Source organism: Erpetoichthys calabaricus, chromosome 1 (assembly GCF_900747795.2).
Source record: "Erpetoichthys calabaricus chromosome 1, fErpCal1.3, whole genome shotgun sequence".
NCBI lineage: Eukaryota > Metazoa > Chordata > Cladistia > Polypteriformes > Polypteridae > Erpetoichthys > Erpetoichthys calabaricus.
In genome coordinates, this window is record NC_041394.2 from 327669632 (window position 1) to 327696849 (window position 27218).

The window sequence follows — 27218 nt, forward strand, 5'->3', positions numbered from 1 at the left end:
GTTCAGAGGAGCTTCTGAAATCTGCTGCTAGACCCTTCTCGTGCTTTATCTGTTATGCCTGCTGTGAGGTAATGGGATGAATTTTGGTTGGATACAGCGCTTCTTTTATTATTTTTTTATACATTATTACAGTTTTATGTATTGTTTGTAAATATGTGTATTTTGCATTACCGGGCTTGAAGGTAACGACATCTAAAATATATATTTTACAGGTATAAACAAATTCTTATTTTTTAGTTCTGTAATGGCTGCCGTGAGTGAGTGCAGGCGATGACACCCGGTACTACGTTTTACAGCGAAATAAAAAAAATTGTGTTATGGCGTAATCTTTTGAGGCTTCTGCCTTCACCTGACTCACAACGGTGAGGGCTACTCGAGACGGAATTTAAATCTGCATAAGTGATGAACATTTAGTTCTATATCCATTTTAACTTAAATCAAGTTACGCCTAATATGTTTTTCACGTTTTAAATATCTAATGACCGTTTATAGACTCCTATTTAAGGCGGAACCGTAAAAACATTGACTGAGGTTGAACTTGGACAACTTCAGACTTTAGGTAATTGGGCGAATAAACTTCTGATTAACATGGTACAGCGAGAAGACGATTCGCTGGAATGAACGTTCATCGTTGTTTTAACCGCCCCTTCCCTTAGACACGCCTTATACCTGCTCTAGTCAGGAGGAAATACTGTGTGTGATGCACGAATCGAGGTTCGGTGGTGCTTCTGATATGTGGATATTTAATAAGGCAAAATACCGAGAGGTGATTAAGTGTTGTACCTTCTGTTGTTTTGGGTGTTCGGCTAACACAGACTGTGTGAAGAGCAGCCTAAAGAAATGGGGATAAGTGATGCTGGAGCAGTCAGGAAAACCTCTTTACGCAGCTGTACAGCAGTTAATATTAGCTCGGGTATCTTCAGAAATTGAGTAAAGGCAACGGAATATCTCATTGTTAGCTAGCCTTTAGAATAGCAAACTGAGTGTTACAAGTCAGTGTTACCCTTAAACTTAAAGACGCAATTTCAGAAGTCACTTTTACATACATACTGTATACTGTAGCTGATTGCATCCAAATGTTTATATTTTTTCCTTTAACTTGCAATGAAAGATATAAGGGTGTTTGATGCTTTTCAGTCAAGATGGTTGCTGAAAAGAACATTGTTGCCAACGGTCAGTCCAGATGTGCCTTGTGTGCTCTGCCATATATATTCTGACCATCAAATATTTTACTTGATATTTATAAAACCTCTGTTTCATCTTTTTATGTAATTCAGCTGTATATTTTTAATAGCATCTTTTAAACCAGAATCATGTCAGATACAGTTGTTTAGCATGTTTATTTTATTGCAGCTGACTTCTTTGCTAATTATATATGACCTAGATAAACATAAATCAGAGAGCATTTGGATACAATCAAATGTAGACACCAGTCTTACTCAAGTCAAATAACTAAAGAAAAGAAGTGTTGCACAACTTGTACAAGGTGGTTTTGGACACTACCCCTATTTCATGTGGATCTCGTATGCACACCTTTCTTGCCAATTAGGTTTCAAAGTAAATAATCATGGCAGAAAAGGCATTAGCTGCTCTAATCCAGTGTGTAAGCATTGGCTCAGTATTGTCTGGGTCCTCTAATAAACCCCATGTTTAGGGCTTATCATTATCAGAATAAAACATCTTCCCTGAATGTGCTGTTAGTAAATGTGATTCCACCCCTTTTACCTTTCGTATCCCAGTTCCAGTGTCTTTTATGCCTACTCAAAAGAAATTCATAAAAATATATTTGAGTGGCATGGTAGGACAGTGGTTGGTACTGCTGCTTTATGAATCTAGCCTCCTGTGTTCAAAATGTGCATCTGGTTATTGACTGTGCATATTTTGTTTCAGAAACTCTCATTTCACGTCCTCAGATATATATGTCTTAGGTTTACTGGTAATGAACTGGCACCCCATTCAGTTTGGGTCCTGTAATATCTTTAACTTTCTCCTCCAGCACACAACTGCCCTAAAATATTTGTATATCTTCTGCACTTTAGTCCATAACCAATACACCCTTTTGACAAACATCATTTAACCACCATCTCACCCCCAGGTATGACACTATTTGGGCCACACTGCTATTATTGTGCACCTTTTGGATCTGTCCTTGAACTTGCACATCTGTTTAATGTACAATACTGCACTCTCACATTTAAACATTGTTTTTTCTGCTAGGTGCTGCATACTGCCAGCACAGAGTAATGGCAGATAGCTTCATTTCAGGCTGCTTTATTATCACTACATTTCCTAAGATTGTTACACTAGGTAAATTAATATGAAGCCTGTTGAATTGATGTGTACTTGTTAAGGTGCAGATGCTGTGAACTGTTTGACTTGACCTACTCCTTAACTCCAGAGTTGTGAAAACAAGGACACAATTCATTTAAGTCTCTGTGTGTTTTTTTTCCCACTTCTGATTGAATGAAACTTTCTTTTCCAGAAAGATGGGTGCTGCTGCCATGAACATGGACTTGTAGATATATCTGCCAGAGGAGATACTAGGGTGACAGTTACAAAATGGAGAACAGAATCATGAACATTAAAGAAGAGGACTGTGAATGGCAATCCGGCCTCTACAGTCAGCCAATCCTGCGTATTAAATCGGAGGACTGTGAAAGGGAGTCAGTGGGCATTACAGAAGACATGGAGCAGACTTCTGTGTGTATTGATGTACAGAAATGTGAAATTACAGACAACCTCAAGGAAGAGGACCTTAATTCAGAGTCTGTGTTTAAGTATGATTGTCGAGATGGAGAAATGACTGGAGTAGTCTCCCTACAGGACAGGCACCATTCTTTGCAGGAGCATCGTGTTAATGTCAAATCTGAATCATTAATGTCTGACACAGGGAAAGTATCACGGAATACACTGGAAGATCAGCCATCCCCTTCAAGTCCTTGTGGAGAAAGTAAGTCTAAAATGTGGCCAATGTTTCTAGCCTAATAGGTTGTCTTGTACTTTGTCTTAAATTTGACTGTTTTTTAATGCCCACCTTTATGGTGAAAAGTGAGACATGGTTTTAAAAGTCCTGAATTTAAAGATATGATATAAAATACTCAATTGGAAGTACATTGTGGGCAGTATGGGCTTTATTATGTTTTTAATCACCTTAAAAATCAATTTGCAAGTGAAGTGCAAAAGGGTCAAAATAGAGTGGCAGCAGAAGAGTTCCAGAAAGTGAAATGGTACAATGAAGACGGCGTGAAATCGTTCTGAAAGAAATGCTGGAACTTACATGCATGATGTGATGAAGCAAGTTATCTAGGATTCTGGTTTTTGACTGATTTTTGTTATGCATTTTGACTCTGACGATCGATAGGCTTGATTTCCCAGTTTTCACCCACATTGTGTTTTGATTTTGTTTCATCCCTGGTTCATCCTCTTTTTATTATTATTATTATTTATTTTTTTATTTTTTTATTCCTTACTGTTTTTGTTACTTTTGATCTCTCTGGCATCACTACATCACACTGGCATCGTCATTACTTGTTTAACTGGCTGGTTACCCACATCTTTTCTAGTGACTTTCTGCAATCTTGAGCATAGTTTGTGGTCCATCCTACTCTTCTTCTGTCCTACCTGGTGCCATTTAAGGTGAACACACAGGTTTCCTCGGTCACAATGCTTAAAAGTAGTTTGATGTAAAGGAGGAAATGCCAACACTTTTGAGTTGTAAATTGTTGGGTTGATTTTAAGACAATGAGCTCCTAGCTTGCTTATTATGCTCTGTTCTAATAGCTTGCACAGGAGATGAAAGATAAAAACTCAAAGGGCTGCAGGAGGCAAGGATGCTGAGTCAGGCTGAAGCACACCACACAGGAGAGCCCACCTTGAAACTCAACAGTTTTTGTTTCTCGTGTTTTCATATTCCTATGAAAACCATCCAAGTTCTGTTTTTCTTTTTTCATTTAGCTTTTCAAGTCATAAAACAGAGAACATTATTCATTCATTAATTGTAATGCATTTTTTTGTTTGAGGTTGATTTTTAGTGACACAAAAATATCTCACCTCTTGGTATGCAATTTTTGTTTTCTTATTAGTGCTGACATTTTGGTTGTATACTATTGCTAGCATTGTAACGACTGTGTTACACCCAGAAGTCATGAAGAACACCATCACTGTCACAATGGTATAAAGTCCCCGCACATTCAAGGTGTCAGGGATTCTCGATAAAATACAAAGGGATTGTTTGGTATTTCTTGTGATTTTGACTTTAGAGCTTTAGAATCTTAGTGTGCTTCTTAGATTTGGAGTTTTGTTTTGATGTAGTGGCCTTGGTTTTCTTCTAGACAGCTGTGATTTTTTGAGCGTGTCACTGGTATGTGTACATATAGTAATACTCCACCCAAAAATTATATGTTTTTATACATTAAGTATCCCATGTGTTTTATAGTGATGTTTGAGAAAAAAAATTCATCTGATGTTTTAATGCAGGATGGAGAGAAAACGTTTTATGATACAATGGCAAACAAAGGAAAATAGAAAAACAAGAAACTCCTGTTACTCCTGTTGTATAATGCTCATGTCAGCTGTCCAGTCATATTTTCAAGATGTTGATAATGCATGCTTGTTTGCTAAAATATTTTAAAATAGTTTCAGAAAAAATCAGTGAACATCATAAATGGCAAACTAAAGCCACATAGGACTGACTTTCTGAATCAAAGACAGGACTCTTGACCAGTGTCTAATGGGGATGGCTGGATCATCCATTCAAAAAGTCAATCCCATATGACTTGGGTTTCCTGTTTAAGATGTTAGCTGATTTTTCTGGAGGAATCTATTTAACAAAATATTTGCAGAAAACCATGAGTTTTGCATGTTTTGAATGTACAACTGGGTAACAGACACATGGCTTATGTGACTCAAGTAGCATATCAGTCTTTTCTCTCCATTCTGCTTGAAGACATGAGATTAAATATTTTTCAAGGCCATCACTATGAATTATATGAGGAAAGTAACATTAGAACAATCTACATGAAAACAGGCCATCTTATCCACTTAATTCTTCTGAAAAAAACATTCAGTCTCGTTTTGAAAGTCTCTAAAGTCCTACTGTCTACCATGCTACTGAGTAGTTTATTCCAAGTGTCTGTGGCTCTCTGTGTGAAGAAAACCTTCCTAATGTTAATGGGAAATTTACCCTCCCCGTATTCTTGATGAACTCCTTTTAAAATGCTATGTCCTCTTTGTAGCCTGGAGACCAAAACTACACGCAGTACTCCAGATGAGGCCTCACCAGGCTGTTATAAAGCTTGAGCAGAACCTCCTTGGACTGTACATCAGGGCAAGATATAACCTGCCATTCTGTTAGTCTTATTAATGGCTTCTGAACACTGTCTGAAAGTTGATCGGGTCAAGTCCACTACGCCCTAGCATTGACCCCTGTGTAACACCACTCTTAATACCAGCCTGTTCTGTTAAGGTTCCATGCACAATCTACACACAAGATCCTGAATACCTAATTCTTTTAGTTTGATGCCCAACCTCTCATGTGCCATCTTATCAAATCTTTCTGAAAGTCCAGATAAATAATATCATCTGCTCCACTTTGTTCTTAACCTTTTGTTTCCTCCTCGTAGAATTCCACCATGTTAGTAAAACACAACATCCCTCTTCTGAACCCATGCTGACTGTTCAGTAAAATTCCTGTAGTTGCCAAGTGTTGCTCAATCTTATCCTTAATAATTTCTTCCATTCATTTTCCTGTGATGCATGTTAAGCTTACTGGCCTATAGTTGCTTGCATCTGCCCTGTCACCCTTATTAAATAACGGGATGACGGGTCCTTCTGAATTTCCCCAGTGTGCAGTGAATTCCTGAAAATATAAAATATGCGTCAAGGATATATATATAATATATATGGTTGAAATAGTTTTACTGTCAAATAATGCAAAGAGTATGCGACACGTGTTTCGCCCTAATTCTGGGCTCATCAGGCGTACACACTCACTGCACCCCCCTCTCGGGGAATCGAACCTTGGACGTCAGCGCTAGAGGCAAAGCCTCTAACGTTGCACCATGGCGTGTGATTCGTTCATTTGACAGCATGTAGATCGGGGTAATTACATTCATGGCATTCATCGTCTGAATCACAGTCTGATTTAGGGCGAAACACGTGTCGCGTACTCTTAGCATTATTTGACAGTAAAACTATTTCAATCATTCTATGATCTGCTTCTCGTAACTGAAAGAGGACACCGTGGCGGATGTTAGCCGACTTGCTGACCAACCACAAGCGTTACCTGGTAGGTAACCACCCGTACAATCAGATTGTGATTCAGACTTCGAATGCCATATATATATATATATATATATATATATATATATATATATATATATATATATATATATATCTATACTAATAAAAGGCAAAGCCCTCACTGACTCACTCACTGACTGACTGACTGACTGACTGACTGACTCATCACTAATTGTCCAACTTCCCGTGTAGGTGGAAGGCTGAAATTTGGCAGGCTAATTCCTTACAGCTTACTTACAAAAGTTAGGCAGGTTTCATTTCGAAATTCTACGCGTAATGGTCATAACTGGAACCTCTTTTTTGTCCATATACTGTAATGGAAGAGGCGGAGTCACGTATCGCGTCATCACGCCTCCTACGTAATCACGTGAACTGAAAACAAGGAAGAGCCCCAAAGAGCGATGAAGAAAACATTCATTACACAATTGAGAAGGCACAAGAGAGCGGCTTACGTGAACTGACTGAATGCAGCACGAGTGATCACTTCGATACTGCGGAAACAAAGCACAGTGTAAAACGTAAGTTTAAATTAAGTATATAGAAACGCTACCGCTGCCGTTTGCAATACCATATTCGCGAGATACAAGTTTAATGAGAAACGCTCCCGCTGCCATTTGCAATACCATATTCGTGAGATACAAGTTTAATGAGAAGACACGAGGTATAAACAAGACTTTCGATGACTTTGTAACGGATTAAAAATTGCTGTAGCGAGAAACTTTTAAGTGCCGGGTCTTAGCTAACAGCACGTAGAACACAGCACATCGGAAACAAAGCACTGTGTAAACCTAAAGTTTAAATTAAGTTCATAGACCTACAAAAGGTTGCCATTGATTTGAGGCATGATTGCTTTTCTCCTGTACAACTATACGTTGCATTCTCAAGAGTGTGCTTGCACGGCTTGGTCATATTACAACCGGAGTGCTGAACTGACAACATGGTATACAAAGAGAACTATAACAATCGTAATAAATGAACAAAAAAACAGCGGACAACCCGTAGATTAAATAAAAAGGCTGCTTCCGTTGACGAAGCAAGGAAAAATTAAGACCTTATATGGCGTTCGTTTATAAAACAGCAGAGAGAGTGTGTGAAAGCAGCTTCACAAAAAACAAATTGTTATTGGTATATTTTCCCTCAATTTAAAAAGGTTTTCTTTTCTTCCTAATAAAAATTTAAAAGCAGTACTTCGCCGGTGCAAAGCACGGGGATTTGAGCGACTGACGCATACAGACATATTCATGAGTGCAGGTGAGTGTGTATGCCTGATGAGCCAAGAATTACGGCGAAACACGTGTCGCGTACTGTTTGCATTATTTGACAGTGAACTATTTTCAACCATTCTATGATCTGCTTCTCACAACTGAAGGCACCGTGGCTGATGTTAGCTGACTTGCTGGCCAACCATAAGCGTTACCTGGTAGGTAACCACCCATACAATCAGATTGTGAATCAGACTACAAATGCCGTGAATGTAATTACCCCGATCTACATGCTGTCAAATAAATGAACCACATGCCGTGGCGCAATTTTAGGGGCTTCGCCTCTAGCGCTGACGTCCGAGGTTCGATTCCCGTAAGGGAGTGCAGTGAGTGGGTGGTTACCTACCAGGTAACGCAAGTCAGCTCGAAGTGATCACTCGTGTGAAGGCAGCTTCACAAAAAAACATCCTTAACAAATTGTTATTGGTATATTTTCCCTGAATTTAAAAAGGTTTTCTTTTCTTCTTAATAAAAATTTAAAAGCAGTACTTCGCCGGTGCGAAGCGCGGGGATTTGAGCGACTGACGCATACAGACATATTCATGAGTGCAGGTACTTCGAAAATAAAGCACCCTGTGAACCTAAAGTTTAAATTAACTTCATAGACCTACAAAAGGTTGCCATTAATTTGAGGCAAGATTGCTTTTCTCCTGTACAACTATACGTTGCATTCTTAACAGTAAGCTTGCATAGCTTGGTCATATTACAACCGGAGTGCTGAATTGACAACGTGGTATACAAACAGAACTATAACAATCGTAAAAAAAGAAAAAAAAAAGCTAAGAACCCGTGGATTAAATAAAAAGGCTCCTTCCTTGGTGAAGCAAGGAAAAAGGAAGACCTTATATGGCGTTCGTTTATAAAACAGCGGAAAAGCTGTGTTAAGGCTGCTTCACAAAAAAACAGATCCTTAACAAATTGTTATTGGTATATTTTCCCTCAATTTAAAAAGGTTTTCTTTTTTTCTTAATAAAAATTTAAAAGCAGTACTTCGCGGGGATTTAGATATATATATATAGATAGATATAGATATAGATATATAGATAGATATAGATATATATATGTATGTATGTATGTATGTATGTATGTATGTCTATATATATATATATATATATATATATATATATATATATATATAATATGTAGATTTGTAAATATATGTATATGTATGTGTATATGTATGTGTGTGTGTGTGTATATATATATATATATATATATATATATATATATATATATATATATGTTGATATGTGGATGTGTATATGTATGTATATGTATATATATATATATATATATATATATATATATATATATATATATATATATATATATATATGTATATGTGTGTATATGTAGATATGTATATATGTTTATGATTATATATATGTTTACATACCCTCTTTAACACACTACTTCTCCGCTGCGAAGCGTGGGTATTTTGCTAGTATATATATACATGCTAGCCTCCTTGAGAACTCGAAGGTAAATATTATCTGGTCCTTGTGATTTGTTTGATTTCAGCCTATTTAATCTGAGCAGCACTTCTCCCTCCACAATTTCTAAATCCCTCAGAACCTCCTTTGTAGTCCCATATGCCGCTGGAAGGTTATCCACTTCCTCACTTTGTGAAGTTTAGAGCATCCACTAATTCACTGTCTGCATTTTTTTAATTCTTCTTTACTATTCCTGATGCAATTCACCTCCTCCTTGACTTTTCTTTAACAGCTGAAATACTGAAAGAATCTTTCTTTCCTTCCTAAAAATGTGTACCCCTCTATGTTCTTCTCGTCCCCGTTTTTGTTATTTAGCCAGGTTTCTGTTATTGCTATAGTATCATAATTATGCTCCTCTATATACAATTCCAACTCACTTTTTTATTTTTGATACTTCTAGCATTTCTGTAAGCTATTTTTAATGTTACTTGTTTTTCTTTTACATTTATACTGTGGGTTACAATTTACATTACTATGCAATTTTATTTTTATTGTTCCTCCATGTACAGTTCTAAACCTGGCCTGTCCTAAACTCCTTTCCCCCTCATTGCCCAATTTATACAATCTCGGCTTACCTACTCATACACCTCCCCAACACATTGATACCCCTCTGGTTCGGATATAATCCAATATGTAACGTATCATTTTTGGGTGGAGTATTCCTTTAATAAGCTTTGCACTTCTATAAATAGGCTGCTTATGTATGGTATAGATTTTTTATTATTATTGTTTTTAGTATGTCACAGAGCTTGCTTTTCCTTTTTGTTATGCATTGCTTGCCATTGTTGTCATTCTTGCACTGTGAGAAAGCATTTCCTGGGCTGTGCCGAGAGAAGAGCCAAGACAGTTGTTTGTTTTGCTAAGACCTGCAGAAAAAGGAGGGCAAAACTCCTAGTATGACGCTGATGATTGCTGTAAATCTATTGGCCTTGAATTTGAAGAAGACGAATGATCTCAAATATGCGGGTGTTACAGCAGCTGTATATAAAAGTGTAGAAGCAACACAGTGAAATCCGTGACTTCAAATGTGAGAGTGATGAATTCAAGGCAAAAAGGAAGTGTCTAAATATATAATGTTTTGAAAATGCACATGGTTGTGCAGAGTAATAGGAAAATAATTCTGCTGCATTAGCAGTCAGTATGGTACAAACTGAAAGACAAAAGCAAGGTAAAACGCACATTTTCTGATTTTAAAGACAGAGTTTCCTTAAAAACACAAACCTGTGACTTGTTAAATTGTATAGTGTAGCATTCGACTCGGACAACAATGATACTGCAGATTGGTAGGGAGATGGAAACGCAGACACAACGCACAACCAGGAAAAAGCTATTGACAGGCTAATCAAAGGGCCAGTTGGGCAGACAAAGGTGGGTTACATTCACAGTCTGATTTCCCTCAGGTAGTGCTGGTTAAAGTTGACAGGCAATGGCAGCGGAAGAGCCCCGAGGGGCTGCTGCACTGGATGATGCCCCTGTTTTATGTGGACATTGACTTGATACAGTTAACAGAACATAATACAAAGAGCCTTAACTCTTGAACTATAAATCTGGTGAAGAGAAATGTCCATTGTAGAATGCTTTGTTTCTGCTATCTGATATTATCTAATTCACATGGTCTAGGTGAGGCATGTATCCAACAGGGGGCGCTAGCTCCCTTTTTAGAATGAGTTCTTTTATATTTGCAGCGTGTTACATAACCCAAATCTATATAGACATATAAAGGCAATACCCCTCCCTTAGTGACACAGCAGTAAGAAATAACATGGGAGAAATAACTTTGCTTTCATTAGTGACGGCTTATGCTGCATAACAGACAAAGGAAGCCATGACAAGAACCCAGTTGGGGAGTGGGGACCCGATGTATAGAGTCTGCTATTTTCATTGCAGCATTGGAAGGATTTTCAGGATCAGATGACGTTATCTCCCATCCGTCTGTCAGCTTCAAAGGTGTACCGGGCAATGTTCCAAGGCTTTATACTCTTTCTTCATCTGCAGGCCCCCACTTAGGTGAATCATGTCATTCCAAACAAGTCAAAAGAGGATACAGTTTCATGCTGAGTTTGACACACAGAAATAGTATATGATGGTCATCAGTCTGACTGCCCATTTCCCAGTTCTCCTTAACTTCTCTTGTCTTAAAATGCTTGCCTAGCAGTTCTTATATGGTGAACTAAATCTGGCTTTATGTCCACTGTACATGTGAGTAGAAAGAAGAGTAGATTTATAAAAATTTTTTGTACAGAGCACAGTGACATATTAAACATTTACACTTATTATAAGGCAAACTGACTCCACACAAGCTATCGAGTAGTTCCGTGATCAGGGGATACAGGCATCTATGTATTCTGTAAACCAAACTGGCCGTTTACATTGCCTGACAACAAAAGATTCACGGCTTATAGTAGTGCATTTATGTCTCTGCTAGCAGGGACATGAGTGACACTTTCTGGGATGTAGCAGCACTGCTAGGTCAGCAGGATGACTTTGGAGTAATGCCAGCTGGGAATAAATCAGTTCAAGCAAGTAAGAGAGTGAAAGTACAAGTTGACTAGAGAACACTGTGTTTAAACAGTAGCTTGGGGGGCTTAGGAAACAACAAATAGATGACATTCCTATTTAATTACAAAAGGCAAAAGATAGAACGTAGTTACCCACATATTTTAGCAAAACTGTAATGATAACTGTGACTGGCTGCCTAGCTTACTACCTATACCTTGGTGTGGCCACAGTTTTAACATCAGTAGAAACATAAAACCGAGGAAGAACATTTATAGCATGCATAATAAACGTGTCATCGTATTTGGTTACCTTGTAATCCACAACAGTGACTGCTTCTGGAGTGCAGGCTGTGGAAGGAGATCTCCAAGGAAGACTGGAGTAGTTCAATCAATCAGTCTTTATTCAGTCACAGATGAGTAGATGGATTCATGCATTGCAAAGTTCCCCTTTTTCGATCGGCTTTTAATATCTTCCCTCTTCCCCTTACTTATCAATAAGCATAATATGTTTATCTAAGCATTTCATCTTACATTGTGCAAATTGGCTAACTGTTCCTGCTTTGTGTATGTGTCGAATGGGGCCCTAAAGAAGGAAAGGTCATCTCTTATGTGTCTAATGGACGAATTCCTAAAAAGAAAATTGTGCTAGGTCAGCTTACTGCACCCTGTCTTATGACAGATGCCTGTATGCCATTATAGTAACACAGCTTGGTCAGTTTTTAACCCTTAGCAGCTTTCAAGCAGTTAATTTTTTTTCACAAGGCAATCCTCTTTCAAACAAAACATAATCATTATACAATAGACAATGAAATAATATAGCATTACATGCATTTTTTAGCTCACTAACCACACATTAACTTATGCTGTTGTGACTGGAAAAGTCATTTTTGGTCAATGTGGAATTTCTGCAATGCTTTACATGAAATGCTGCTTGTTTAGATGAATAAAACAGAATATTCTCCAAAATCCTCTGTTAATTAATGCACGAAGTTGACAGGATGGATTTGAGATCCAAAAAGCCGGGCTCCACACTAACCTGAGTAACATGAGTGAGGAGGGACACTCTTTGCCAAATCGTAATGCACTGAGTATGGCATTGTATGCTACTGCATTCCTCCAGCTTGCAATGTGACTTGTTGATTACATAAGTCGTAGCTAAAAAATATTTCTGTATGGATTTAGCTGCCGCCTACCTATTTTTGAAAATCATTTGGGTGATGTTGTGAGAGTATCAGTTGCTTGAAGTAAATAATTGTTGTTGTTCTAGAAGGGAAAAAAGTGGGATTGTGAGAGTTGATCTTTACTGATTAAATATGATTTTCACTGTTTGATTATATATTGATGGGCAGTAGGCAGTTTATAGTAGGGAGCAGGTCGAGGTGGAGATGTGCTCTAGAGAGGAGAGGAATGAAGGTCAGTAGGAACAAGACAGAATACATGTGTGTATTTGAGAGGGAGGTCAGTGGAATGGTGAGGATAAAGGGAGTAGAGTTGGCGAAGGTGGATGAGTTTTAATACTTGGGATCAACAGTAAAGAACAATGGGGATTGTGGAAGAGAGGTGAAAAAGAGAGTTCAGGCAGAGTGGAATGGGAGGAGAAGAGTGTCAGGAGTGATTTGTGACAGACGGATATCAGCAAGAGTGAAAGGGAAGGTCTACAGGACAGTAGTGAGACCGGCTATGTTATATGGGTTGGAGACGGTGGCACTGACCAAAAAGCAGGAGACAGAGCTGGAGGTAGCAGAGTTAAAGATGCTAAGATTTGCATTGGGTGTGACGAGGATGGACAGGATTAGAAATGATAGAGGGTCAGCTCAAGTTGGACGGTTGGGAGACAAACAACAACATTTATTTATATAGCACATTTTCATACAAAAAGTAGCTCAAAGTGCTTTACATAATGAAGAAAAGAAAAATAAAAGACAAAATAAGACATTAAAATAAGACAACATTAGTTAACATAGAAAAAGAGTAAGGTCCGATGGCCAGGGTGGACAGAAAAAACAAAAAAAAACTCCAGAAGGCTGAAGAAAAAAATAAAATCTGTAGGGGTTACAGGCCACACGACCTTCCAGTCCCCTCTGGGCATTCTAGCTAACATAAATGAAATAGTCCTATTTGTAGTTAGGGTTCTCATGGAGTCACTTGATACTGATAGTCATACAGACTTCTGGCTTTTAATCCATCCATCATTGTTGGAACATCATGGTGCTTTGAGTAGATGGTGGTGGCACAAGCCACCACCAAAAGGACACCGGAAAAGGAAACATAAGATAGAGTAGGGGTTAGTACAGATTTTACTAACGAATAGTTATTATAATGAATTGGATATACAGAGTCAGAGAGACGAGATTGCATTGGTTTGGACATGTGCAGAGGAGAGATGCTGGGTATATTGGGAGAAGGATGCTAAGGATAGAGCTGTCAGGGAAGAGGAAAAGAGGAAGATCTAAGCAAAGGTTTATGGATGTGGTAAAAGAGGACATGCAGGTGATGGGTATAACAGAACAAGATGCAGAGGACAGAAAGATATGGAAGAAGATGATCCACTGTGGCAACCCCTAATGGGAGCAGCCGAAAGAAGATTATAGTGAAGGACATCTGTCCATCTTTGTAACTGTTAGGTTTTGCCTTTAGCACTCTTAGAAAGCATTTAAACTAAAACCTCTTGATCTGTGACCCAGTCCTGTTGCTAATTTAGCACAAGGTTAAGTACTGATAAGAGAACCAGTATAATCTTGTGTAGGACAATCCTGACTCCAAAGATCCTGTTTATCAGTAACCAGCAAGTACATAAGAAATTAAACTAATCTTGCACATCTGTAATTGACAAGTACATTTAAGAAATGTTCCAGGTAACATTTCTAATTCCCTAGGACAGGGGTGGCGAACTCCAGGCCTCGAGTGCTGCAGTGGCTGCAGATTTTCATTCTTACCATCTTCTTAATTAGTGACCAATTTTTGCTGCTGATTACTTCATTTAATTAACTTGACTCAGGCCCCATAGTTGTTTCTTTTTCTTTAATTAGCAGCCAAACAATAATGAGACACAAAACAAGCCACCACATGACCAGCTCCCCTGTGCCCATTACACAATATCTGAAATTAAAGAGAGGCGATGGTCTCGGTAAGGTTGATCTCTCAGGTCACTAAAACATTTTGACTGTGCTCTTAGAAAGAACAGAAAAACAACAGTTTTCGAAATGTGTGCTGTGGGAGAATGAGGGCAGCAACAAGCCATGGAATTAAATAATGGGTTTAATTAACGGCAAGAATTGGCTTCCCATTACGAAAGTGATTGGAATGAAATTGGTTGGAGTTTGAAGCCCCAGTTTAGCTGGTTATCTGTTAACTCGTTTCACATCTCATTTCTGCTTGGCTGTCATTTAATGAAGAAAGGAATCAATTCAGAGGGCTGAACGCTTCTAACAGGGCTATTAAAGTGATGGGGAAAAAGTTAATAAGCAGTGAAAACTGGTCACTGATTAGGAAAAGGGTTAGAATGAAAATCTGTAGCCACTGCGGCACTCCAGGCCTGGAATTCGCCACCCCTGCCCTAGGACAATTCCCTCCATTCAGAGGTACTGTGTATTGTTGGGGTTGTAATTATTGGGAATTTTTTTAACTTTATTTTTGGTGGGTGACCTGTTGAGGGGGATGAACAGTGTACAGGGAGTGAATGGGTTGCCTTTTCATTTGGGAGGCACAGTGTAATGTGCAGATCAGTGAAAGAAATTGTGAGGGGACGAGGGATAATGGACATCTTCAGAAATTCCTGCACCTGAAAAAGTATTATTTGTCTCAAAACTGGGGAGACTGTGAAGGAATTATTGTGAATGGGCATTATCATACCTATCGTTAGTCCCTTCAAGTCACCAGTGTGGTCAGTTTAGAAAACTAGATAGGGCTTGGAAAATAACTGTCGATTATAGAGGACATGCTTCTAAAGCTCCACCGCTAGCTGCCTCATTTGGGACACTGACACTGTTAAAGTATTCATTTAAGAGAGCTGGGGTGTTCCTCCAGAACAATGTAATATATGTGACAGTTATGGAAGAACCTTTCCATTAACGCTAGAATTACCAGAGCCTACGAAAAAACTCGTAGATCCGGCCCACCTTAAATCGCTTCTTAAAACTGTTCTCACCTCTCCGCCAGCGTCTTTTGTCATCTAAATGTACTGATAAAGACATGCTGCCAGCAGCCGGCTATTCCATCCCCCCAACGACTTAGAACGTAAACGAGCTTTTCCCAGCTCATGCCTTGATTGATTATCTGGGAGTGAAGTGGAGTTTTAGAGTAGAAATAATAGATTGTTATTTGGAACACACGCATTTCATATGTGTTGCATTTCTACAGTAATCTGTGTAAACACATTGTTAAAACAGAAACTTTTACAATATTCTAGTAGCAAATGACAAAATGTAGGCATAAACTATATAATGTATGAAGCCTGAAGTCCAAATATCAAAGAAACACTTTCACAAAAGGTACAAAAAAAAAGCCACCGCCAAAAAAAGCCGCCTTAGTGTGCGACATTGATACACATTAGTTATCACTGCTTCCGTGGCGCAACAGTATCAGTCGCTGGCTGAGAGTCCGAAGGTCATGAGTTCGATCCTGGACAACTCCATTTTGTGAAGTGTTCTTATTTTCACTATTTTAGAATAAAAAGATACATTTGATTTCAGTCTGTAACATCCAGTGTAATTTATGATATTTGTAAAGGTTAGCTTTATTTTTTTTTAAATTCACTTTTCATTGTCTCAGTCGCGTTCAAGATCCTTCCCTACCGCCCCCCACCTGACACTGCTGTTTTTACATAAAGACGCGCTATCGTTCTGCAGTGTATCACGATACATACGACCGCCTGTTTTTTTCCCCCAATATTGCCAGTCCCCACGTGTTGCTGTATGCTGTTTCTTTTGTACTCCAGGACATGCAGAGGAAAGCATAGTAAGGAGCAGTAACTTCAGCGCTATATGCAATCATCAGACACTCCCCATCTGATGCTGTTTTCACATAAAGATGCGCAAAAGCTCTGCAGTGTACTTGTGACTGCATTGTCGTACCAATGCTTGCGAACTGAAGTGTCTGCATGCACTTTTCGTGGCATTACATGCGTATTTTTTGAGCATGCCCATGTAGCTCAAACACAGGAACATATGTTGATGTAAAAGTATAACAAAACAAGTGCACTTTTATTCAAGACTATAACCGAAGAAAAAAGAAAGCAAGTTACAGTAGGCGGTTGATATGACAGCTTGCGTGGTGCAATGCTAAGAAGTGCTGATTTCCATTCTGTGCTATATAACTATTAACATTTGAATCTGATGATTGCATATAGTGCTGTCTTATTCAGTGTGCGCAAGAACATGCAGGTGGCCAGTTGCTGAGTACTACAACGCACATTTTAAAAAAAGAAAGAGACAAATATATGTGATGTTTTGAAGAAATCATTTATGACGCGAATAGTACCAATCAGAAAACATCGTCGAAGTAATGCAATATTATTTGAAAACGAACAGCGTCAGATCGGGTGTGAAGTTATACTGGCTCTGTTTGAGTCAGATCAATTTCCTCAAACGGACATTAAATTTATAAATTGGTATGCACTATAAATCGTTAACTTTAAAATGTCAATCGCGGTTATTTCTGTTGATTAATTCATGCTTTTTACTTAGAGTCAGAACAGGATCTTTTTCAGCTTATTCAGCTTCTGATCTGACTCAAACAGCGCCAGTATAACTTCAAATCCGATCTGACGCTGTTCATTTTCAAATAATATTGCATTACTTCGACGATGTTTTCTGATTGGTACTACTCGCGTCATAAAATGATTTCTTCAAAATGTCACATATATTTGTCTCTTTCTTTTTTTAAAATGTGCATTGTAGCACTCAGCAACTGGCCACCTGCATGTTCTTGTGCACACTGAATAAGACAGCGCTATATGCAATCATCAGATTCAAATGTTAACAGTTATATAGCATGGAATGGAAATCGGCAGTTCTTAGCATTCCACCACGCAAGCTGTCATATCAACTGCCTACTGTAACTTGCTTTCTGTTTTCTTCGGTTATAGTCTTGAATAAAAGTGCACTTGTTTTGTTATACTTTTACATCAACATATGTTCCTGTGTTTGAGCTACATGGGCATACTCAAAAAATACACGTGTAATGCCACGAAAAGTGCATGCAGACACTTCAGTTCGCAAGCATTGGTACGACAATGCAGCCACAAGTACACTGCAGAGCTTTAGCGCGTCTTTATGTGAAAACAGCAGTGTCAGATTGGGAGTGTCTGATGATTGCATATAGCGCTGAAGTTACTGCTCTTTACTATGCTTTCCTCTGCATGTCCTGGAGTACAAAAGAAACAGCATACAGCAACACGTGGGGACTGGCAATATTGGGGGAAAAAAACATGCGGTCGTATGTATCGTGATACACTGCAGAACTATAGCGCGTCTTTATGTGAAAACAGCAGTGTCAGGTGGGGGCGGTAGGGATGGATCCTGAACGCGACTGAGACAATGAAAAGTGAATTTAAAAAAAAAATAAAGCTAACCTTTACAAATATCATAAATTACACCGGCTGTTACAGACTGAAATCAAATGTATCTTTTTATTCTAAAATAGTGAAAATAAGAACACTTCTCAAAAGGGAGTTGTGCAGGATCGAACTCATGACCTTTTGATTCCCAGTCAGCGACTGATACTGTTGCGCCACGGAAGCAGAGATAACTAATGCATGTCAATGTCACACACTAAGGCGGCTTTTTTTTTTTTTTTTGTACCTTTTGTGAAAGTGTTTCTTTGATATTTGGACTTCAGGCTTCATACATTATATAGTTTATGCCTACATTTTGTCATTTGCTACTAGAATATATAAAACGTTTCTGTTTTAACAATGCGTTTACACAGATTGCTGTAGAAATGCAACACATATGAAATGCATGTGTTCCAAATAACAATCTATTATTTCTACTCTAAAATTCCACTTCACTCCCAGATAATTAATCAAGGCATGAGCTGGGAAAAGCTCGTTTACGTTCTAAGTCGTTGGGGGGATGGAATAGCCGGTTGCTGGCAGCATGTCTTTATCAGTACATTTAGATGACAAAAGACGCTGGTGGAGAGGTGAGAACGGTTTTAAGAAGCAATTTAAGGTGGGCCAGATCTACGAGTTTTTTCATAGGCTCTGGTAATTCTAGTGTTAACAACTTTGGAAAATGTATATGGAGAACTGATGCTAGTGTTCCATATTTTCCTTTAAGATTTTCTTTTGAAATGGAGTTACCAAACAAAAAGCTATATTAGGGCATGCAAAAAAAAAATCAGAACATGGTACAGACAAAGAATGAGAATGAAACCTTTAAAATAGAAAATTACATTCTGTTGACAAAATAAGAGACTCTGTACATCACTAGTATGCATGGTAAATGTGGCCTTGCATCCAGTTGTACCATAGACCATAGTTACGAATACTTCCATTATTTTTGAATGTTTATTTTTATGTGTTAAGAGACTTACTATAGCGTTAAAGCAACAATATACTCCACGTCTTTGTAGATGTGCTTTAATAATGGTCTGTGAAATTCTACAAACACCTTTAGTGCCAAAGAGTATAATGTAGGCCGCTGTGAAAATGAATAATGTTCAGTGCATCACAATGGTGTGTGTATTTAATAAGCTTTGCACTCCTATAACTATCCTGTTCATATATTATACAGTCATTTAGAAACAAAAAGTACACCCTCTTTCAATTCTAAAGTTCTACATATCAGGACATAATAAAAAACCATCAGGTTCTTAACAGGTCTTCAAATGAGGTAAATACAACCTCAGATGAACAACACCACATGACATATTACGCCGTGTCTGCGTTTACCCAAAATTACCAAAGTTCTGCAGCTCCACCTTGTAAATGGGATTCAGCAAAGGCCTGACTCATTGAAATGATTCCACAGACAAAATATCTCAATTTTAAAAGTAAAACAGTTCACACAGTAAAGAGAAAATTGAAATAGCAAAAAATTTGAAAAGTTTTTGTTTAACAGAATTTCTTTTCAAAGCTTAAATCTTGTTTCATTTCTAATCATTACAAATGACTTATAAACGTTTCTGAATCCTTTAAGAATGATCAGAAAACTGTATGCCTATCTCATTTCTGAGTTGAAAATGGGTCTTTCAAGTCCCTGATTACTAGTCAAGTCAAGTTGGGGAGCATGCACTGGTACAGTGTGTTGCCATACCCACTACACAACAAAACAACTCGGGATCCCGGTTTGCAACCCCCCCAGGCAGACATGTGGTCCAGTCCCACCCTCCGGAAATTAACCTCTATCTGCTGCAGCCAGGTGTTACGTGGGTGACCCCATGGCCTGGTCCAGCCACTTGGGTCCCCAACAATGAGGATCTTACGAGCTGGATCACCCTTGAGGAAACGTGCCACATGGCCATAGTGCCGTAGCTGACGCTCCCTCACAATGCAGGTAATGTGCCTCATTCGGGACTCCATGAGCAACACAAAGTCAATCCAGCGGGACCCAAGGATTTTCCGGAAAGGCATAGTACCAAAGGAGTCCAATCTTCGTCTCAGGTCACTGGATAGCGTCCATGTCTCGCAACCATATAGCAAGACAGGAACCACCAGGACTCTAAAGACTTAGACCTTCGTCCTTCTGCATAGATATCAGGAGTGCCACACACCCCTTTCCAGCGACCTCATGACCCCCCCATGCTCTCCCAATCCGTCTACTGACTTCATAGGAAGAGTCACCAGAGACATGAATGTTACTGCCAAGGTAAGTAAACCTCTGGACAAGGTCGACACTCCCTCCACGGACAAACACACTGCTGATGGCTGTACCCAAGAGGTCATTAAAGGCCTGGATCTTGGTTTTTATCAGGACACTCACAAGCCAAGACACTCCGACTCCTCACTCAGTTTCTCGAGCGCCCTGATCAGAGCCTCCATTGACTCCGTGAAGATCACAGCATTATCAAGCAAGGTCAAGATCCGTGAATCTTTCTTCACCAACAGATGCCCCACAGCCGCTGGACCCCACAACCTTGCCCAACACCCAGTCCATACAAGCACTGAACAGAGTAGGAGCAGAACACACCCCTGACAAACCCCAGAATCAACTGGGAAAAGCACTCTGCACACAGCACTCACAGTATCAGTGTACAGGCCGGTCATGATGTCCAGCAACTTCGAGGGCAACCCGCAAACCCTCAGGATGTCCCACAGGGCAGCTTGATCAACTGAGTCGTACGCTTTGCGAAAATCGACATTAGAGAGTCAGCTCAGGTTGGACAGTTGGGAGACAAAGACAGAGATTACTGTTTACTGGGACCTGTTCTAAACATCAGCTGACTCAATTATCACACTGTATCTCAGTTACAGCAAGAAAGTTCCATCTCATATTAACTTACAGGGAGTAAAAGGCTATACCATTGTCGTCTTCTTTTTTTAGCTGCTCCCGTTAGGAGTCGCCACAGTGGATCATCTCCTTCAATATCTTTCTGTCCTCTTCCTCTGTATACTCTCCTGTATTTCCTCATTCCACTGCCAGGTTTCCTTTTCCTCCTTCCCCTGTCCAGTTGTCATGCCAAGCACCCTTCTTGCTGTCACCCTTACTACATCTGCTGTAGTTTCCCAACTGTCTGGTAACTCTTCACTACCACCCAGTGCCTGTCTCACCTTCCCCCTTAACTCAATCTTGCAGTCTTCCTTTTTCATCTTCCACCATTTGATCCTTGGCTCTGCCCTCACTCTCTTCCTCTTCTTGATCTCACCATCCTATGCTGCTTAACTACACTTTCCCCTGCCACCACTTTGCAGTCTTCAATCTCCTTTAGATTGACTCTTCTGCATAGGATGTAATCTACCTGTGTGCATCTTTCTCCACTCTTGTATGTAACCTTATGTTCCTCCCTCTTCTTGAAATACATATTCACCACAGCCATGTCCATCCTTTTGGCAAAATCCACTATCTTCTGACCTTCTTCATTCCTCTCCATGATGCCATATCTACCCATCACCTCCTGGTCTCCCCTGTTCCCTTCACCAACATGCCCATTGAAATCCACTCCAATCACCACTTTTTGTCCCTTGGGTACACTGTTCATCACTTCATCCAACTCACTCCAAAAATCTTCTTTCTTATCCATTGCACACCCAACTTGCGGTGCATGTCCACTTAGAACATTCATCATCACACCTCCAATTTCCAGCTTCATAATCATTACTCTGTCTGACACTCTTTTCACCTCCAAAACACTCTTGACATACTGTTCTTTCAGATTAACTCCTACTCCATTTCTCCTCCCATCCACACCATGATAGAACAATTTGAATCCACCTCTGATCCACCTGGCCTTACTCCCCTTCCATTTAGTCTCTTGCACGCACAATGTATCAACCTTCCTTCTCTCCATCATATCTACTAACTCTCTCCCCTTACCAGTCATACTACCAACATTCAAAGTTCCTATCCTCAGTTCCACTCTCTTTATCTTCCTCCTCTCCTTCTGCCTTCAGACACGTCTCCCCCCTCTTCTTCTCCTTCTTCTTCTTCGGCCAACAGTAGAAAAATTTTACACCGGATGACCTTCCTGATGTAGCCCTCCCCATTTATCCGGGCTTGGGACCGGCACAAAGAAACACACTGGTTTGTGAATCCCCATGTGGCTGGTTTCTATACCATTGTCTATGACTAAGCAAATATAATATGAATTTAATTTAAAGCATTACTTTCTAAGATTGGCTCTTACAATGTCATTATTTAATAAAAACTAAATGCAAATGCAGAAGCAGTGTGTGAAAAAGTGAAGTCCACCTTTACTGCTTCCATAGGAATTAAGAGGGTAAGTAGCATCCTGGTGCTGCTAGTCAAATGCCCCCCTGATTAACTGATCATCAGCAAGTGTGACCATCTCAGTAAAAGCAGACGTTTTGTCAATTTGCTGCTCTGGAGCATTCAGCTGTGTGTTAACACACCACCAAGGAGGAAATCAGTAATGACCTTAGGCAGCAACAAATTCTTCTCTGTCAGTCTGGGAAGGGTTATAAGGCCATTTCCGAACAATTTGAAGTCCATCATTCTACAATGAAAAAGATTATTCTTGTGAAAAGTGAAAAACAGTCTTCCCAGTAGTGGACATCCCAGCAAATTCAGCCCAAGATCAAACTGTGCAATGCTCAGAGCTCCATCTCCATCTCAGAGCTCAGAGCTGTGCAATGCCAAGAGCTCCATCTCAGGCTCTACAGGCCTCATTTAGCATGTTAAATATTAAATTCATGACGGTACAATTTGAAAAAGACTGAACAAGTATGGCTTGTTTTGAAGGGTTGCCAGGAGAAAGCCTTTTCTCTATAAAAAGAGCATGGCTGCATGGCTTTGGTTTGAAAAGTTACATTTGAGCCAACTATAAGACTTGTGGCACAAAGTCCTTTGGACAGACAAGACCAAAGTCTAGTTGTTTGGCCATAATACACAGCAGCACATTTAGTGAAAACCAAACCCAGCATATCAGCATAAACACCTCACACCAGCTGTCAAGCAGGGTGGTAGAGGGCTGATAATTTGGGCTTGGTTTCTAGCCACAGTACCTGGGCACCTTACAGTCATTGAGTCGACCATAAACTCCTCTGTATACAATAGTATTCTAGATTTAAATGTAAGCCATCTGTCCAACAACTAAAGCTTTGTCAAAATGGGGTCATGTAACAATGACAATGATCTCAAACACACCAGCAAATCTACAACAGAATGGCTGAAAAAAAGAAAAGAATCAAGGTCCAGTCAAAGTCTGGACCTCCACCTGATTGAAATGCTGTGGTGGGACCTTAAGAGAGCTGTGCATAAATGAATGGGCTGAAGTAACGTTGTAAAGAAGAGGTGGGCCAAAATTCTTCCACAACAATGTGAGATACTGATAACGACAAACAGAAAATGATTACTTCAAGTTATTGCTGCTAAAGCTGCTTCTACAAGCTTTTTATTCATGGGGTGTACTTAGTTTTTCAAACATGGCTTCTCCGTTTTGTCTTCATTTGTGTTAAATAAATAATGACACGGTGGAATCTGATGTGTGTTGTTTTACAGCTGAGGTTAGATTTAAATAACTTTAGAACCTGGTAAAGACCAGATGTGTTCTTTTACGTCCTGATGCATAAAACCATAGAACTGTAAGAGGTTGTACTTTCTTTCTTTTTCATGTGACTATTTATTTTGATCATAACTGTTCTTAACACTGTGTTACAATGTTCACTTTCCTTTTCTGTTATGCATTGCTTGCCTTTGACATATCTTCTCCTGGTCCATCATTTTCTATTCTTGTTGTATTTGCAACGCTGGCAGAACAAATTTAGCTTATTAGGCCTGGAGATGCTATTTGTACAAGGCACAATTTCTGTTTTGTTTGTTGTTTATGCACAGTCTTTAAATTTCACACACAAATTTCTACTCTTCTAAAATCAGGTTTTTGCCATATAATTTTTGCCTTGTCCACCTATGGGGCAGCAAAGGGAAGATAACTGTCAGAGTGAGTTGCATGCAATACAACAGGGTGATCTGTTAACAGAGAAATGGCACTGCACAGGTTGTGTGGGTGATGTGGTGGTCCGCACACTTGCTCGTTAACTATGAAATATGTCTTCCATTCCCACTCATTAACATTTATCTTTTTCTTTACTCAAGTTTTTTCCTTCCCTATTTTTGGCATTGCTGGAGCTACCTCTGGCATAGCAGGTCATTAGAGAATTTATTTTTGCTAAAATGCAGCATGCACACTAATCTGACTGAAGATAACACTGATCACTTTATTAGAAAGTTGTCAAAAATTATTTCTTCTGAAAGTGTACTGCCCACTTTCCAAAAAGAGCACCCCATAAAAAAGAAAATAACACATCACACATCTGTAAACTAAGAATGAACATTCCTGGAGTATACAGCAGAAAATGCATCAATATGTGCACTGTAACAGTGAAGCAAATAATGGGCAAAGTATGCAAACACAAAGAGATTAGAAAACAACCAGGCCTTAATGTACCGGCACTGAATTCCACAGGACACCTTGGCTTGAAGGCTGCAGTTTTCAATAATTTTGTTCGACAGCACAGTGAGTGCTTTTTCACCTGGGCAATGCTATTTAACTTGGAAAAGTAAGGTATATATTCTAAATGTTGAATTTTTCTGTAATCATCTCTTTTTAATGTGTACATTTATATTTTTTGTACAGAGTTACAAGACAATGATCACTTCACTTCATCCTCATTTGGGCAGTTCTGTCTTCAAAGAAGATCACAACAGCCAGCATATGAGGAAAACATCAAGAAACAACAGGTGCAAAATACAAATCTGATGTCTTTGAATACCTGCCCAGAGTCTAAACAAAGGTTTAAAAGGAAATTAAATAATAAAGATCCACAATGGAGCCATTTGAAACATAAACCTCATTCTTGTGCTGAATGTGGCAAACGGTTCTGCAACACCAGCAATCTTCGGACACACATGAGAACTCACACTGGTGAGAAGCCATATTGCTGTTCTGCATGTGGCAAGCGATTTTCACAAATGAGCACCCTTCAGAGGCACACAAGAGTTCACACTGGAGAGAGACCTCATTGTTGCTCTGAATGTGGCAAACAGTTCTCCTTCAAAGGTAGCCTTAAGAGACATATGAAAGTTCACACTAACCAGAAACTGCATTGCTGCTCAGAATGTGGCAAAAGATTTCCTGGAAATAAAAGTCTTCAGGCACACCTAAGAACTCACAGCGGAGGAAAGCCATATTGCTGTTCTGAATGTGGTAAACAATTTACCTTCAGCAGCAGCCTTCGGAGACACACAAGAATTCACTCTGGAGAGCAGCCCTACTGCTGTTCTGAATGTGGCAAACGATTCTCCCGCAGTAGCATTCTTCTGAGTCACTCAAGAATTCACACTGGAGAGAAACCACATTGCTGCTCTGAATGTGGAAAACGCTTTTCCAGGGCTAGTAACCTTCAGGCACATACAAGAATTCACTCGGGAGAGAAACCCTACTGCTGTCCTGAATGTGGCAAACGATTCACTGACAACAGCAGTTTTCGGATACACGTAAGATTTCACTCAGGAGAGAAACCATATTGCTGTCCTGAATGTGGCAAACGATACTCTACCAGCAGCAATTTCCGGATACACACAAGAACTCACTCCGGTGAGAAACCCTACTGCTGTCCTGAATGTGGCAAACAATTCTCCACCAGCACCTATTTACAGAGACACATGATAACTCACATTGGTGAGAAGCCATATTCCTGTTCTGAATGTGGCAAACGATTCTCAAAGAAATACACTCTTCAAAAACATGCAAGATTTCACAGTTAAGCCTACTAATCCCTCTGTACTGAATCATTGTTGCGATTAACCAAAAAATAATAATCATCAAAAAAAAACAGTTGGATAAAGCTGGAGAGTTGAATTGTAAGTCTCAAAGTGTCTAATTTTCTCTTAGAAAGCAGAAAGAAAAACTTAAAATAGCAAATGATTATTGCCCCAGTTGTACTTAGAATCATGGTATTTATTAACAGGAATTTCCTTCTCTCTGTATGAGTTACTTAAAAAGGCATTGCTTGGGATAGGCCTTACAACAAATTTAGGGGAAAGAATGAAGAGCAATGAAAAAAAAATGTCAGGACAAGAGTGGACCTCTCTCATTACTCATGGTAGAGTGCAAACAAAGAGTGAAGAAATTAGTCTCAGACTATAAGAAATGAAAAACATGAAGCAAAGCAGTCTGGAATAAACCAGAGGTAAAATAAATTGGGTCCATACTAATTCTCACGATGTCCAGACTCCTATAAGATATCTTACCATTCATTCCCCTATGTGAGCTAAAGAAAGTTATTACTGGACACTGAGGGACTATTACACAGAACTCTTTACATATTTTAAAAGGATGAGTGCCAAAAACAAATACCATGACTAATGAGCAAGGGTCACTCCTGATATGACAGAGCAGAAGCACAGTCACATCAAGAAATTAACCCTGTTCTCACTTTTGCAAACAATTCTCAGATAGTAGTATTCAGTGCCACTTATTTCACACTTTGAGAAGCCAAACAAAGGCACCTCCTAACAATAACCATCTATGGTGACATGCAAGAACATTGGAGAGAGAAATGGGACAAACAAGAGACAGAACAAATTGAATAATGTGGTTTCTCACAGGTGAGACATTTACTTGGGACCCCATCTCTTTCCATTTCATGTCCTAAGGTGGAGAGACTGGCTGTGAACTTGGACCTTGAAGTCATAAAGCACAAGCGAAACTAAAGGTAATCCTCTCTGCTCAATTAAGAAAATGAACTTTTGAGCCCATGCCCCAAGTTTGCAACCAGCTTCTCTACATGAGAGCATGCAATGAAGAGGAACAGGAACCAGCCATTTCTAGCTAGTGACATTTAGGGGGCTTGTCCAGGATCAGTCAGAAGAGGGGCAGCAAGACTGAAAGATGGAGAGAGAGAGAGAGAGAGAGAGAGACAGTCTGCTGCTGGGTAATGTGCCACCCTCCCAGTTACAATTAGAAGTCAGAAGCCTGCTTATTTACTTGAGAGGTAGCTCGGCTGCGTAAGCTGGTGCCTTCTGAGTCAATGGCCCTGAATTGAA

The 27218-nt window shown here is 39.4% G+C and overlaps 1 protein-coding gene across 2 annotated transcripts; it reads left to right on the forward strand.

Moving 5' to 3' along the window:
• LOC114666404 (zinc finger protein OZF-like) lies at positions 1 to 27218 on the forward strand. 2 transcript variants are annotated; one of them, XM_028821264.2, is made up of 4 exons: positions 9 to 68; positions 2218 to 2307; positions 2483 to 2950; positions 24808 to 27218. In XM_028821264.2, exons 3-4 carry the CDS (start codon positions 2560 to 2562, stop codon positions 25935 to 25937), a joined length of 1521 nt encoding a protein of 506 aa, XP_028677097.1. In that variant the 5' UTR covers positions 9 to 68; positions 2218 to 2307; positions 2483 to 2559; the 3' UTR covers positions 25938 to 27218. The 2 variants fall into 2 exon arrangements, with proteins under 2 accessions (XP_028677088.1, XP_028677097.1); XM_028821255.2 differs by lacking the exon at positions 2218 to 2307 and having other exon boundaries at positions 1 to 68.